The sequence below is a fragment of the Lithobates pipiens genome, unplaced genomic scaffold (assembly GCF_037356315.1).
Source record: "Lithobates pipiens isolate NorthernLeopardFrog02 unplaced genomic scaffold, aLitPip1_a1.2 Scaffold_19, whole genome shotgun sequence".
Taxonomy (NCBI): Eukaryota; Metazoa; Chordata; class Amphibia; order Anura; family Ranidae; genus Lithobates; species Lithobates pipiens.
This window is the reverse complement of record NW_027507764.1, coordinates 353,210,158-353,227,128: the sequence shown is the minus strand read 5'-3', so window position 1 is coordinate 353,227,128 and position 16,971 is coordinate 353,210,158. Positions and strand designations below refer to the sequence as shown.

Here is a 16,971-nt window from a genome sequence, read left to right as displayed (position 1 = left end):
ACCCAAGTTGATCCATCAACCTGGAGACACTCAGCCTACCCATATATACATGGTTCGAATCTTGTCCGGTTCCGCATGAATTCGAATAGTCTATGACCGGCTTTAGAAAGTTAAACGTACATATAAAACGGAACAAATTTGCATAAGCTCAGCTTACCAATAGAAGTTGGAGAATTTGCTTGACTTGCACTTTCATTATTAGTATCCTGATTACTGATTAGCTTTGAACAAAACAAAATGTGTAGAGTACATGAATACAATTGCAAGCAATATTGTCTCAAGGCAAATGGACCATATTGGCCTCTGGTATATTTAAAATTATACGAAATGCTCTACAGCACTCAACCACCACCCCCCTTACCTGTAGGTAAAAAATAAAAAAATCCAAAATTAGCATTTACCACCACTTTAAGTACTCTCATGCCAACCTCCTAAAGATTTGGGACTCTTGGCTTCAATATGCTTTTCCGTGCTAGTATTGGATGGCCATGACCTCTCCGCCTGACGATCCTGAGTCTATATCCCTATTGCCCTTCCTTCCTCTCTTTTCTCTTGGCTCCCCCTTTCTCCCACCCCTTTTTCTTAGCTTTGTCTTTCCCTTCTTTCTTCTCCCCCTGGGGTTTTGCCCCCTCCCTTGGTCTTCTTGATTTTCTCATGTTTTTTGAGTGCATAACCTATATTGCACCATTTTGGGGAATTAGCGTGTCCAAGCTTGACATGGATATCCTTGTGCATATTCCTGAACCTTGTTTTTCAGCTGTTCATACTCCTTGAACATAACCATTGCTACTTTTACCTTTTTGTTTGACAACACATGAAGCTCTGTTCCATTTTCTTTTGTCATTCCAAGCCCCTGTGAGCAGACTGGATGTTTCATTGTTATCTTTTGAAATAATTGGAATCCTTAGAAAATTTTATAAAAACATTTGTACCAAAATATAATTTTACTGACTTGTTAACCTCCTCGCGCCCGCCCTATAGCCGAATGACGGCCGTAGAGCAGGCGCGTTCGTTCGGGCGGTCGTCCCTGGACGGCCTGATGTTTACTTCCGCAATGCGCGCCGCCGCGGGCGCGCATCGCGGAAGTTCTGTGTTCGCCGTGTCCCCCGGGGACAGGCAAACACAGATCGCTGTAAACGGCCAATCACAGCGGCCGTTTACAGCGTGATCGGCGTGTCCAATGGGAGATGATCTCATATGTAAACATATGAGATCATCTCGCAGCGCCGCTCTCCTTCCTCGCACAGACAGTGCGAGAGGGGAGAGATGAACGGCTGCAGCGGCAGCCGTTCTGATTGTGGAAAAAAAATAAATTAAAAAAATGAAATAAAAAGTGCCATCCGCCCCCAGCAGTGCCATCCGCCCCCAGCAGTGCCATCTGCCCCAGTGCCATCCACCCCAGTGCTACCTGCCCCCAGTGCCATCCACCCCAGTGCTACCTGCCCCCAGTGCCATCCACCCCAGTGCTACCTGCCCCCAGTGCCATCCACCCCAGTGCTACCTGCCCCTAGTGCCATCCACCCCAGTGCTACCTGCCCCCAGTGCCATCCACCCCAGTGCTACCTGCCCCCAGTGCCATCCACCCCAGTGCCACCTGCCGTCAGTGCCACCTGCCGTCAGTGCCACCTGCCGTCAGTGCCACCTGCCGTCAGTGCCACCTGCCGTCAGTGCCACCTGCCGTCAGTGCCACCTGCCGTCAGTGCCACATAGTGCCATCTGTCATCAGTGCCACGTATCAGTGCCATTTGTCATCAGTGCCACCTGTCAGTGTCACGTGCCATCTGTTGTCAGTGTCACGTGTCATCAATGCCACTTATCAGTGCCATCTGTCATCAGTGTCACGCGTCATCGGTGCCATGTATTAGTGCCATCTGTCATCGGTGGCACATATTAGTGCCACGTATTAGTGCCATCTGTCATCGGTGCCACGTTTCAGTGCCACGTGTCATCAGTGCCACGTATTAGTGCCACGTGTCATCAGTGCCACGTATTAGTGCCACGCGTCATCAGTGCCACATATTAGTGCCATCTGTCATCAGTGCCACATATTAGTGCCATCTGTCATCAGTGCCACCTGTCATCATTGCCACGTATCAGTGCCATCTGTCATCAGTGTCACGTGTCATTGTCCTGGTGCTTCAAAAGTGTAATAAATAGTCAACAAGTTAGATGTGTAACTTATGTTCCTAGAACACATGATGGCGCTACCTGCATGTTGGGCCTCTCTATGTGGCCAGGCTGTGAAAAAGTCCCACACATGTGGTATTGTAATACTCAGGAGGAGTAGCAGAATTTTTTGGGGGGTGTCATTTGTGGTATACACATGCCACGTGAGAGAAATAACCTATTACAATGACAATTTTGTGGAGAAAAAAAAAAAAAATGAAAAATCTTAATTTTGCAAAGAATTGTGGGAAAAAAATGACAACATCAAAAAGCTCACTATACCTCTTACTAAATACCTTGGAATGTCTACTTTCCAAAAAGGGGTCATTTGGGGGGTATTTGTACTTTCCTGGCTTGTTCGGGTCACAAGAAGCGAGATAGGCCACCAGTACATCAGATGTGATCAATTTTGTGCGATTCGCACCACAGCTTGTAGACTCTCTAACTTTCACAAAGACCAAATAATATCCACTAATTTGGGTTCTTTTTTACCAAAGACATGTAGCAGTATAAATTGTGATCAAAATTTATGAAGAAAAATTAATAATTTGCATAATTCTGTCACAGAAACAAAGAAATATGCGTTTTTTTTCAAAATTTTCGGTCTTTTTTCATTTATAGCGCAAAAAATAAAAACCCCAGAGGTGATCAAATACCACCAAAAGAAAGCTCTATTTGTGGGAAAAAAAGGACAAAAAATTCATTTGGGTACAGTGTTGCATGACTGAGTAATTGTCATTCAAATTGTGAGAGCACCGAAAGCTGAAAATTGGTCTGGGCAGGAAGGTGTTTAAGTGCCCAGTAAGCAAGTGGTTAACAGTGAGCATCAATTTGAGGTCTGTTTACATTGCTGGCACACTAAACTGGAGCAGTTTAGTGTGTGTGCAGCTGTCAGTTTTGGCTCCAGTGAGGGGTCGGTAGGGGCAGTGTGATGAATGTTTTTATTTTTTGTGCCAACTTTATTCATGTCCCTGCACGGCAGCAGGCTGCATGGCGCCGTTATGTGGTGACATGTGCTGCCTTCCTGTTCGTGCAATAAAATGCTGCATGTCTGCATTAACTTACACAGCCATCCAAACTCTGCCTCTAGCTACATCACTAACCTAGTCTCAAAATACCAACCTAATCATTCTCTTTAATCCTCCAAAGACCTCCTGCTCTTTAGCTCTCGTCACCTCCTCCCATACTCGCTTCTAGGACTTTTCTCGAGCCTCTCCTATCCTATGAAACTCCCTACCCCAATCTATCTGACTGTCTCCTACTCTGCTTTTAGACGATCCCTGAAAACGCTACTCTTCAGAGAAGCCTATCCTGCTCCCATCTAACAACTGTACTTGTATTTTCTCCATTAGCTCATCCCCTACAGCTATTACCATTTGTATCACTTGCTTTCTATGTGTCCTAGCAGTAACAGGTGTTCATCCAATGAGGAAAACCACCAATCACCACACCACTGGTGCTCTGGTTAAGATTGTAAAATCTTTTTTAGCGTAGCCCATTTCCTGACTGGTGATAACACTCCGCCGCTGTCAGACCTCCAGGTAATTTCCCTGAAGCGTGTGTCCCAATTATTTATGAATAGGTTTTATATACCTACATGTGACCTATATCAAAAAATAAATAAATCATGCTTACCATTTTCATTTCCTCCCCATAGGTTTTAACAACAGCACTTTCAATATCATGCTCATTTTCAAAATAAATCCTCACATGCTTTGTCTCCTTGGTATTAATTACAATATGTGTTTTGGGGTATATGTCCAATTGTTTATGCTTGCCTAATTCTAAGGGGGAAAAAAATATCTATGGTTACAAAACATTAATGAAAGCGACATTTTTGTTACCGGATGCAAAAACAAAATCATGCTTGAAAGCGACCATGTTATAAGTTAATCTTCTATGTAATGTTCAGAAATACACAAGTAGAAAGTTTAGCTTTAGTACCAACAGCCTTATTTTTAAATGTTAACCATTCCTACAACTACATTAGTTATATTAGTATTGGAACACTCAAAAGTAACAAACTTCAGAAATGGGATTTTAAAGGCAATTATGAAAAAAAAAAGTGAAAAAATGTATAATGTATACAAAATACAAGTTATAAAAACAGAATTCTGATGGAAACAAACCACATAAGACATATGTGTACATGCATAGAAAGTATTACATAATTATAAACAAAGGTGGTAGACTCCTACTACATATAGGCATAAACCATTTAAGCAGGTAGCCTAGAAGGTAAGTAGTGAAAAAGTCCACTTGGGACTTTTTCCCTATTTACCTTCTAGGCTACCCGCTTGAATGGTTTATGCCTATATGTAGTAGGAGTCTACCACTTTTGTTTATAATTATGTAATACTTTCTATGCATGTACACATATGTCTTTCTTGTGGTTTGTTTCCATAAGAATTCAGCTTTTATGACTTGTATTTTGTATCAATAAAATATATACATTATATATATATATATATATATATATATATATATATATATATATATATATATATATATATATATATATATATATATATATATATATATATCTTTATTATACATTTTCTCTTTTTTTCATAATTGCCCCTTTAAAGTTCAATTTCTGAGGTTTGTTACTTTTCAATGTTTAGAGGGATGATGGCAATTTACACGCCAACCTATGGGAGTCTATGAATTTTTTTAAAGTATTGGAACACTTAGGAACTGGTTATGTATGAAGTAGGAATTGCTGCTATAGAGCCTTTAGAACCCTTTCACACCACGCCGCCTAGGGCGTCAGCTGTAAAGCAGCGCTATTTTTTCAACTTTCCATCTATCAATCCTCTGTTTTAACTTTGAATAATACAATTTTTTTTCTTCTGCCAGTAAATACCTTATACAGCCCACTACCCGTTTCATGTCTGGTAAAAAGCCTAGGCTTATGACATCATGCACAGCTCTCTCTCTCGCGCTCGTGCGAGTTTGCCAGAAAGGGAGGGGAGATGAGTCATAAAAGGGCCAATGAGAGCTGCAGAGCTGGAGGTATGCCTCTGTGTGTCTGTAAAAATCCAGGAAGTGAATAGGCAGCAGCTTCAGCTGCCCACAGTTAAAATGGTTGCAGCCAGAGTCAGTGGAGGGAGATTTCTGCAGCATATTTGTAGTACAGAATCACAGTATTTATATAATATGCAAAGTGTTTGGGAAGCTTCAAAATGTCAAAAGATGATTTTATTATAAAATTAGGTGAGCAGAGCACAGTTCCTCTTTACAAATACTGTGTTTCAGTGTAATCATATCAACATGTTTAAACCGCATTCCAATTAAGATATTTTACAACTTTACACAATATATGATTGTAATGCATCCTAAACTGGTTGTACCCACTTAAATCACTTACCTTGTATGCAGCATCTTCATCTTCTAATCCTTGTTCCAGTTTAAGCTGATGCCATGACTGCTGCCCTAGGTTTCCTGCTTCAAGGGTGGCCCTTTTCTCTTAATGCATCCTATGGAATCACCCTTACATGCAAAGACTAGAGCTGTGTCTCCCTACACTGTGTGCATCTATAGGAACATACAGCCCTATAGCTTAGAACGACAAAGCACCCATCTCAAAACTAACTGGTCCTAGTCTGCCCTGTCCGCTGTTAACACTTTCCTGTGAAGATCGGACATTCAGGGAAGCAGCAATGAGCGAGTTGGAGCCAGAAGCAAATTTTGGAGTAAGCGTTTTTATGTGCTCAATATGTTACACATAAAAAAAACACTGAGGGTTTATTACTACTTTAAAGAGGTATTAAACCCAAAAGCAAACATTTATGATACTGCAGCTTATTAATTCTTAGATGTGACTGCTGCATGCGTTTTCTTTTTTAGTATTTCTTGCTCTTATTTTCGCCTGGTGTTTAAGCTCAACCGCTTGTTTTTACTACCCACCCAGTCGCTTATCTGAAAGACCCCAAAGTATGTTATTTACAGAATTGCCAGGCAAAAAAATAAAGCAAGAAAATAAATAAAAATCACCAACTACACTAATGACTAGTAATCTGCAAAGTATTATATTACTGCTTTGTGGTTCAGATACACTTTGAGGCCTGCAAAACACTGACACTAGCTGCAACCATTTTTACCTACTCTTGTGGCCGTCATCATTCGTGTTTTACCCACCCCAGCAAGCAGTAAACTTGCAAACACTGATAGACAAGCTTGCAGTTTTATGCTCCAAAAACCCTTCTATATGTTTGGAGGGGAGTCTAAATTATTCACATTTTTTAAAATAGTACAAAGGAAAAAAAAAGTGCTGAGTGTAACACTAACCATCTTGAATGAATACAACATCAATAATGTGAATTCTGATTTACTGCTTTCAGGTACTACACTTTGTAATTAATGCTTTGCTCCTTGCATCATCTACTGCAGCGATTCACAACTAGGGTTCCTCCAGAGGTTGCTAGGGGTTCCTTCAGCATTGGGCCATTTCTGCCTCTCAGATAAGTTCCCACTGACACCATTGATCTTTTTAGCTATCTGTAAGGTGGTAATTCTTCCCAATGAACATAAGTGTAAGGACCTTTCTTCCCACTGACCATCACATTAATGTATCATCAGGTGTAGATTTCAAAATTTGAGCAAGGGTTCCCCGAGACTGGAGAACTATTTCAAGGGTTCCTCTGTGTTGAAAAGATTGAGAACGGCTGATCTACTGCATAAGACCACACGCTTGTCATATATTTTATTACTAAAAAAAAGAGACAAAGTTTTGGATATGTGGTTCACATGCTCCCTTTTCCTATAAATATAATGCAATGTCACATTCTCCAGATGCCAGCTCTTAATAATCGTCAACATATACTAAAATCTGAAGTGTTGCCCAAAAAAAAAAAAAGTCAGATTCTTTATGACCAGGCCTTTGTGTCTAGTTAAGGCATAATTAGCGAAATCAAAAGTACCTTGCAGGCTGTAACCAGCTATAGAATCGTTCGGTAATCTGACTGAATCCCAAAGAACTCCCTAAAGTAAGACAAAAACAGATATTAATTAAACTAATCATAACTCTTACACCAAATATAATCAACACAAAAAAGTAAATACTTGATTCCAACGTTCAGCTTTTTTTGTTGCTTTAGGCTTTGTGTACAGTATAGCTCCTAAACTTGAGTTTAGGAGCCTTTGGTATTTTTTTAGCCAAAGCTCCATAATACAACTCCATAAAAGCCTGTGTGTCAATGTACACACAGGCTTTTAGCATAGTTTAGGATCTTTAACCTCCCTCAACTGAACGCAGAAAAATCACATTCAGGATCCATAATTTATACCGCCGGCAGCTTGAAACCGCAAACCGTTTTGAGTATTCCCACGACCAGTGGTCAAAGTAGGCTGTGTGTACAAGCCTAATGTTAGATTTTTTTTGTTGCATAATGAAGACACACAGGTCTTTCACTGAACAGATTCTTTTTCAAAGGAAATGTTAAAAGCAGAACATTTAAAGGGATAAGCTAGAAACGCAGACTTCCAGAACACTTTCTATAAGAAAAGAGGTGAGACAGGCATAGAATCTGTGTACATGGGTTTTGTTTGCATCAGAACCGCTTTTTCCTGCGTACAAGTCAATGAGCATGTCAAAGCAGCCTTATGAAGTTTAGAATGAAGTCAAATGCAGATTATGTGCACCCGCGAAGGAACTCAACATTTCCTGAAAGCATAAGCCCATAATGTGGTTGTAAGGGGTCGTTTTGTTTTTATTATTTCAAAATAACAAACATATCATACTTACCTCCACTGTGCAGCTCGTTTTGCACAGAATGGCCCCGAACCTGCTCTTTTGGGGTCCCAAGGCGGCTCCTCCTCACATCAGATAACCCCCTCAGAGAAAGGCTTCCCAGAGGGGGTTACCTTGCAGGCATTCTCCCGAGTCCAGCATTTGGCGTCCATAGCCGCCAAATGCAGGACTCGGCCCCATCCCCCCCTGGGTCACTGGATTTGATTGACAGCAGTGGGAGCCAATGACTGCACTGCTATCAATTTATCCAATCAAGAGCCAAGAACCCCAAGCAGAGAGACAACACGTCCCCAGCGGGTCAAGTTCTGGGGCTCAGGTAAGTAAAAGTGGGGGGGCTGGTCACTGCCAGGTGTTTTTTAACCTTAATGGATAGGATGCATTAAGGTGAAAAAACACAAAGGTTTACAACCCCTTTAAAGTGTCACAAACTACATCATAAAAAACTATCAATAAATGCTTTATTACATGCTGTTCATACTCCGTCATTATGAGATTAGATTTCTGCAAAAACACTGGTTGATCCTCTCTATCCAACTTCTGTCCATGTCCCCAATTCAGCTAGGGATTTTGCAGCCGTAGTTGCAACTCTGCACGTGCTCAGTTTTCAGTGAGTTTCTATGCTGAACAGCCCATGTGACTAGGGAGAGATGTGGGCGTATACACGGTGGTAAATTACAGCCCACTCCCTCCCTCCTTCACAATGCCCACTAACCAGATAAATTGGGGTGGGATATTACATGTAGATTATTGGAGGTTTCACCCACCTTTTATTCTAAGACACAGGCTGGAGGGATGTAACGCTCTCCAGCCTGTAACTGGCAGAAGTACAACCATGTTATTTCCACAAAATAATAAAGATTTGATTTCAAATATATATTTGTAAGAAAATTTAAAACAGTTTATTGATAATAATTATTTTACTTATTTTTTTCAGAGACTGATACTGCTACCAATAGGAGGATTTCGACACTGGCACAAAATAAAAATAAAAGGTCAGTTCAGGGTAACCCCTTCTATTCCCCGCATGCATTAGGTTTGTAGCAAAGCAGTACTAAGAACATGGCCATAAACTCAGAGGGGGTGGGACCTATTTCCTTTAAAGGACTCCAAGAAAAGGATTTTAAAGTGGAACGTCAGTCATTTTTTCATTGTTCCATCTCTTCTTGTTTTAAGTAAAACATTTTTTTTCTGCCAGTAAAGACCTTATAAAGCCCACTTCCTGTTTCTTGCCTGGTATAAAGCCTAGGTGTATGATATCATGCACAGCCCTCTGTGAGCGTTTGTCAGGAAGGGAGGCGGGATAAGTCATAATGAGACCTGCAGAGCTGGAGGTGTAGGTCTATGTAAACAGGCAGCAGTTTCAGCTGTCCACAGTAAAAATTATTGCAGGCAGACTCAGTGGAGGTAGATTTTTGCAGCATATTTGGCAAGTACAGAATCACAGTACACAGTCATGGCCGAAATTGACACCCCAGAATTTTTTCCAGAAAATCAAGTATCTCTCACAGAAAAGTATTGCAGTAACACGTTTTTTCTATACACGTTTATTCCCTTTGTGTGTATTGGAACAAAACAACAAAAGGGAGGGAAAAAAAAGCAATCAAAATTTGAAAAGTGTGCTTGTCAAAATTCTTGGCACCCTTAACTTAATATTTGGTTGCACACCCTTTGGAAAAAATAACTGAAATCAGTTGCTTCCTATAATCAATAAGCTTCTTGCACCTCTCACCCAGAATTTTGGACCACTCTTCCTTTGTAAACTGCTCCAGGGCCTTATTGGAAGGGCGCCTTTTCCCCAACAGCAATTTTAAGATCTCTCCACAGATGTTCAATGGGATTTAGATCTGGACTCATTGCTGGCCACTTTAGAACTCTCCTGTGCTTTGTCCATTTTCGGTAAACAGTAGAATGATGTGCTTTACCAAAGAGCTCTATCTTGGTCTCCTCTGTCCACAAGACGTTTTATCAGAAGGATTTTGGCTTACTCAAGTACAATTTGGCAAACTGTAGTCTTGATTTTTTAATGTCTGTGTCAGCAGTGAGGTCCTCCTGGGTCTCCATAGCGTTTCATTTCATTTAAATGTCGATGGATAGTTTGCGCCGACACTGATGCTCCCTGAGCCTGCAGGACAGCTTGAATTTCTTTGGAACTTGTTTGGGGCTGCTTATCCACCATCCGAAACTATCCTGCGTTCCAAGCTTTCATCAAATTTTCTCTTCTGTCCACGCCCAGAGAGATTAGCTACAGCGCTATGGGTTTCAAACTTCTTGATAATGTTGCGCACTGTGGACAAAGGCAAATCTAGATCTCTGGAGAAGGACTTGTAACCTTGAGATTGTTATTTTTCCACAATTTTGGTTCTCAAGTCCTCTCGACAGTTCTCTTCTCCTCTTTCTGTTGTTCATGCTTAGTGTGACACACACACACACACACACAATGCAGAGACTTAGTGAACTTATCTCCTTTTTATCCGATTTCAGATGTGCTTTTTATATTGCCCACACCTGTTACTTGCCCCAGGTGAGTTTAAAGGAGCATCACATGCTTGAAACAATCTTATTTATCTACAATTTTGAAAAGGTGCCACGAATTTTCACCAGCCCATTTTTGGAATGGTGTGTGACATTATGTCCAATTTGCTTTTTTTCTTACTTTTTTTTGTTTTGTTCCAATACACACAAAGTATAGCAAAACGTGTTACTGCAATACTTTTCTGAGAAATACTTGATTTTCTGGAAAAACTTCTGGGGTACCAACAATTTTGGCCATGCCTGTATATAAAATAATATGCAAAGTGGTTGGAGGGAAGCTTCATAATGGCAAAGATGTTTTTATTATAAATTATGTGCGCAGACTGCAGTTCCTCTTTAAGCAACTCTTTAAGCATTAGAGGAACTCAATCGATGCCCTCTTGAAAAGAGGAGATTAGGGGGGATATGATCAACATGTACAAATACAGAAGTGGTCCATATCGTGAACTTGATGTTGAGTTATTCACTTGAAGGTCATCACAGAGGACAAGGGGGCACTCTACATCTAGAGAAAAAAAGATTTAATCTCCAAATATGGAAAGGTTTCTACATAGTATGAAGTGTGAAAATGACTCCCTCCAGAGGTGGTTCTGGAAAGCTCAGTCGATTGCTTTAAAGGCCTGGATTCTTTCCTTACTGTACATTATATAACTGGGTACTAACATTTATATTTAAAAGTTGATCCAGGGAAAATCCGATTGCCTCTCGGGGGATCGGGGAGGATTATTTCCCTGCTGTAGCAAATTGGAGCATGCTTTGCTGGGGTTTTCTACCTTCCTCTGGTAGAACTGTGGGTGTAGGTTTGTGTATATGGTATTTTTTTTTTTTTGGTTGAACTTGAATCTTTTTTCAACCTATGTAACTATGTAAGCAAGTACAAAAAAAAAAATATCATATTTTCTTTCTCATCCATTAAGGGACACAATAATTCAGAGACTGTGGAGATGTCCAATAGCAGTCAATATGGAAGGTTAGGCAACAGCAAGCAAAATGCCAACAGGATCACAACAACAGAACTGGGGAATGCCTGCTTCTCAAAGAGTTGTCTGAAGGTTCTTATGGTGAAATCTGGCATCCAAGGAGGCCTGACAATCCTCCTAATAAAACATGGTGAGTATATGTACATTAGACCAGGTGGTAGCATTGTAAATCTGGGAAACATCTGATAACAAAAAGGACATTAATACCACATCCAGTTGAGAACACCATATCAAGAAAGGTAGAACCCAATCCTTGAAGGGGTTGTAAAGCTTAAAAGTTTGTCACCTTAATGCAAGGTGAAAAATCTTCTTTGCTGCAGCGCCCTCCAGACCCGCCCTTATTCTTATCTGAACCCAGTCATTCCAGCGCCATGCATAAGCCCAGCAACTCGAGCCACTGGATCTCATCGGACAGATTGATAGCAGCAGGAGCCATTGGCTCCCACTGCTGTCAATCAAATCCAGTGACACAGGAGCGGGAGGCGGGCCGAGTACTGCTGTCTGTGTCCATAGATGCAGCAGCAGCACTCAGGGGGCCTGCCCGCACGGGTGCCCCCATGGAAAGCGACTCTCCCTGGGGGCATAACGATGAAGACGAGAAGTCAGGGAGCGCCGCTGGGGCACCCTGGAAAAGGAGTATCGGGGCTGCTTTGTGCAAAACTCTTGCACAGAGCAGGTAAGTATAAAAGATTTGTTATCCTTATCTGAGAACATCCAAACCTTTACAATCACTTTAAGAAATTTCTGGGCCTCAACATCTTGTCTTTTCATAAAAGAAAAATGGGTTCTTTACAGGACATTGCCACCAGTACCTGTGACACTCTTCTCACAGGGGTGATGGCAACAAGAAATGCAACTTTGTAAGTGAGAGTACAAAGGGGAAGATCTTTGATCAGTTCAACAGACAGTTTTTAAAGTGCAGCGAAAATCAAGTTTAGTTACCATGCAGTCACAGAGGAGCACACATGGGACACCACATAGGAAGCACACTGCACAAAAGTCTTGATCAAGGAATGGGAAATCAGTGGTCTATGAAATAAGATAGCAAGTACAGAGATCTGACTCTTGATGATTGTATTGGTCAAATGGTGGACTAAGCCCATCAGTAAGAAAGGCAGGGATTTTTTCCACTGAGAATTTCCTGAGTGAAAACTTCTTTACTTATACCAAGCGAAGTATGCCTTCCATTGCGGTGAAATAGGCTTCCTAGCCTTCATCATCACAGGAATCACTTGTTCAGATTTGCCTTTGATCCTTGAAACTTGGGCTTAAACAGCAATACCATTAAAGCTGGTGACCATGTTGCAGAATGGTTAATAGGTCCTTGAACAAAAGATTGGGCCGATATGGAAATATTGTCAATCCACAGAGCATTTCCCAGGAGTCTTCATCAGGTCGAAATACCACATGCCACCAAGTCAGCACAGAGCTATGAGTTGCACCAGAATTCCCTTCATGTCGATCATGTAAAGCAGACAAGGATCAAGTTTCAGAGACGGAAAGGCATTTAGCCATCAGGGCATCTACTGCTTCTGCTACAGGAACCCAGCACTCAGAAACCAACATGTCCAATTTGCTGCTAGGGTCAGGGTGGTCATCAATTCAGGACTCAGGCGTTGCCAGCTGAGGAAGTGCATCAATGCCAGGGGTTGTAATCAGCAGAAGTCCAGGCCAGGATAGGTTCTACTCTACCTTTTCCCATGGAAACAATTCTGGTTCCTCCCTGATGGTTAATGTATGCCATTATCACATTGTCCGTTGAATCCGGATCAGGTTACCCTCCAGTTGCATTGCAGGGACAGCCAGATGGGACTGACAGCAAAAGACCAACTCCCTTTGGTGCAAGTTGTCCATTAAAGACTTAAGACGTATTACCAGTCTTAGTGGCTGACAGATCAGAAACCTCTAAGGTTGGAGACAGATAGGATAAACATTCGGCAGGAGAAGGGGTGGGATTATGCTTGTGGCGTATGCGATCAAAGACAGTAATCAAAAGTACAATTTGGCCTATAAAATCTTAGAGGACTGCAGTGAAATCCTCCCAGTGTAAAGCTGTGGGGATGCCCACACCTGCAAATGCTAAAAGGAAGATTTAGAAGATGCCATATACTCTCGAAATTGTACCCTATGTGTCTGGAATCAAAACATGTTACAATGACAGGTAGGGGGCAACATAGCTCAGGGTATGGGGATGGGCCCCAGATACTCATAAACCTGGCTGTTCAGGCAGCAGGAATAGGGTCAGGTGGCTAGAGGTGACCTGCAGGCAGACAGCAGGGACAAAAAAAAAAAAAAAAAAAAAAAAAAAAAAGGAGTGTTGCATTTGTCTCTTCTTTTAGGAACAGCAACAGACAGGTGCTTCCTCAAAATTGAAATGAGAAAGCGTGTGCATGCAATACCCCACCGAGCGGATATCAGCATCCCTCGTCCCCCTCCCACGATCAAGCTGATGGAAATCGGCAATTTTACTGTGTCCAGTGATGTTTATAGCAAGGTATTGCTTAGCTCGTATATCCTACTCACAAAGAAAGTCTTCAGAGACCGTGACACACCAGAGGCTACCAGTACCTGTAGATCTGAAAAGTGGCTCAATGCAGAGCCCAAATGCCAGAAAATCACTTTCTAGGATAGTCCCGCAACATCCACTCCGGAGTACAGTATGAAAAAAAAAAAAAGGAACGGTCCTTCTGTTTTTTTTATTATAAAGTATAAGGATGAGATTAACTTCCCCCTTGCCTTAGATCATTCACTATAGACAACTAAATGAGCAGCCTCTTTAAAGCGGAGGTCCACCCTAAAGTGGACCTTCCGCTCATTGGAATCCTCCCCCCTCCGGCGCCACAATTGGCACCTTTCAGGGGGGAGGGGGGTGCAGGTACCTGTACAGTACAGGTATCTGCACCCACTTCCGGCGTAGATTCTGCAGAAGGTACGCCCCTTTCCGCAGAATCTACTCCCCTTTCCGAAAGTCCCCCGCTGCCTGCTGGGAAACACATGGATCCCAGAGACAGCGGGGACCATCCTTATTGCGCAGCGCGACTCGCACATGTACAGTAGGGAACCAGGAAATGAAGCCGAAAGGCTCCACTTCCTGATTCCCATACCCAAGATGGCGGCGGCAGCACCCGAGAGACGATCGAGAGATCGGCTTCGGGTGACGACATCGCGGGCGTGCTGGGCGGGTAAGTGTCATTATTTTAAAAGTCAGCAGCTGCAGTATTTGTAGCTGCTGGCTTTAAAAAATAAAATAAAAATAAAACGGCGGACTCACGCTTTAATAACAGGCCATAGTCTACACGCTGGCTTAGGTGGCTTCTCCATTCTATCCATTGTGCTGGTGATCCAAGGCACATTGCGGAGACGCTTCTTTTTTCTCAAAGGGGGAATGCTGTAGACTGTATTGTAAAGAGGAACTCTGATTTAAGAGGTCACCAGAGCCTCCCCTTACCTTAGAGTCTGCAAAGTTTCTCCTGGGACACCCCTCCCATATCAGAGTTCCCACTTTACACCAGAATCTGCAGAGTGAAAATACACTAAGGTAAAGGGGTTTACTGATTTAAGAGGGGAGTGAGGACACTGATATACAGGGAAACCTCATATCAGTGACCCCCTTACCTTAGGGTCCCCACTCCCCTCTTACATCATTGACCCCCCCACAGAGTCACTGACTGACCCAGAGACTCAGTGTGGCATAGTGCTGTCCCACACTGACCTCTTCATTGCACCCCCACACATCGGCACCTACGTTACATTTTACTGAATGCTAGAGCACATGGAGCTTCAGCACCATGCAGCTTGGCGTGCAGCAGTTAAGAGAAAAAAAAAAAAAGTCAGGTCAGGGCTTTCCAATGCGCTTCTAGAAGGTAGGGCAGCCAATTAAAATTAATGGGGCCTACCCACTATGTGCACGCACAAATGCACATGCACAGATCTGAAAGTGGATGTAAAGCCTTTACAACCACTTTTACCTACAGGTAAACCTATAAGGCTCACCTGAAATTACCATGAATTTCTCCTAAACTTGCATAGTTTAGGAGACATTCATTGTACACGCATGTGCTGGCGTCATCGGCACATGCGCACTGAAGAGACAGCTCGTATGTGCCGATTCTTTAGCTAGTATGCCGTTACCGGCAGCTCCTGTGCAGGAGTGACTCCTAACCCGGAAATAGCCGGGAGACATGTCCCCGGCCAAATCGGTGTGCCAGGACCGCTGCAGGGGCTTCGATCTAAGTTAAGTATATCATGAAAAAAGTGGAAACAGATATTTCCCCTTTGAAGGAAAAGATAGAAGGAGAGGAGGGGAAAAGGGGGGTGGGGGGAATATCAGCTTGCCACGTCTGACACAGCTGTGTCATCTTGGTGGCATTGTGCCCTGATATCCGAAGGTAGATAGGAGGAGAGAATTCTATCCGCATTTTTAGAGATCAGGAGGTGCTCAACTGAGTGCGATTCCAGCGCAATTGGATTGGGGCCCTGACTGCATGGCGCAACTGCATATAATGAAAGAGCATTCGGTTGGGAAAGTTAAATGCCTGTTTTAACTCGTCAAAAGGTAATAAGGAGCCATCTTTAAATATGTGATTAAGGGTAGCGATACCAAAGTTAACCCAGATCACAGGGTCTGGGACCGATCTCAAGTGTGGGAGAGACAGGTTTCCCCATAGCTGTGTAAAGGGCGAGTAGGTGTTAGACTCTCCTACATACCTAGTCATCTGTTGCCAGACTTTGATCGCAGAAGATATACAGTAGGAGTCGAAACGCCTGGGTTAGATTTAGGGCCACAGAAGACTAAGTTGCTCAACATAAGAACCCAGCAAAGCAGCTTCAGTGTTAACTACTGGGATCCCCTTTAGTTGTCCAAAACCACCACCTGACAGTCACAAGAGCACCGCCCAATAATAGAATTTAAAGTTGGGAAGTGCCAATCCATTGAGAGTTGCAGTGTAGATCTTGCCAACCGGGGGACCCCGCTCGCCCATATTATCTGAGTAAGGAGTTAGTCAATTTTATCAAAATAGACTTTGGAAATTGACACCAGGGTATTCCTAAACACATACAGAAATTTTGGTAAAAAGGTAATCTTGATCAAGTTCACTCAACCAACCAGGGTCAGAGGAAGGGACTTCCAGATTCCACATCTATGGGTGAGCTGAGAAACCACCAGTTGTAGATTTGTGGCCAAAAAGGCAACGAGATCACACTAGACATGAATCCCTAGATACTTAAACTGCGAGACTATGGAGAGTGGGGAGGCAGTCAGCAAGTTTAAGGGTTCTTGTGTTGTTGCCAATATTTTTAAAGACTATTCATTTCTAATTCTTACCTTTGGGTTTTGTATGTAAAATGAAATGGTATTACTTCCAATGTTGAAATCAATCCAAAAGTGTTCAAGTTTACTATCCTGAGGCCTAATCAACTTAAAGACAAAATAGGCAAAAGTCACTACAATGCAATCATTCAACCTGATGCTAACTTAAAAAAGGTATGTCAAGGCATAATATTATATATATATATATATATATATACATATATACATAT

The 16,971-nt window shown here is 42.3% G+C and overlaps 1 protein-coding gene across 2 annotated transcripts in view; it reads right to left on the bottom strand.

Moving 5' to 3' along the window:
* Positions 1-16,971, bottom strand: part of SYCP2L (synaptonemal complex protein 2 like) — a 238,888-nt gene that overhangs the window by 177,849 nt on the left and 44,068 nt on the right. For both annotated transcript variants that reach the window (XM_077492189.1, XM_077492188.1), the window contains 4 exons: positions 16,757-16,849; positions 7,089-7,149; positions 3,802-3,950; positions 158-221 (listed from right to left, as the gene is read on the bottom strand). In XM_077492189.1, coding sequence (XP_077348315.1) covers positions 158-221; positions 3,802-3,950; positions 7,089-7,149; positions 16,757-16,849 — 367 coding nt within the window. The remainder of the gene's footprint in view (positions 1-157; positions 222-3,801; positions 3,951-7,088; positions 7,150-16,756; positions 16,850-16,971) is intronic.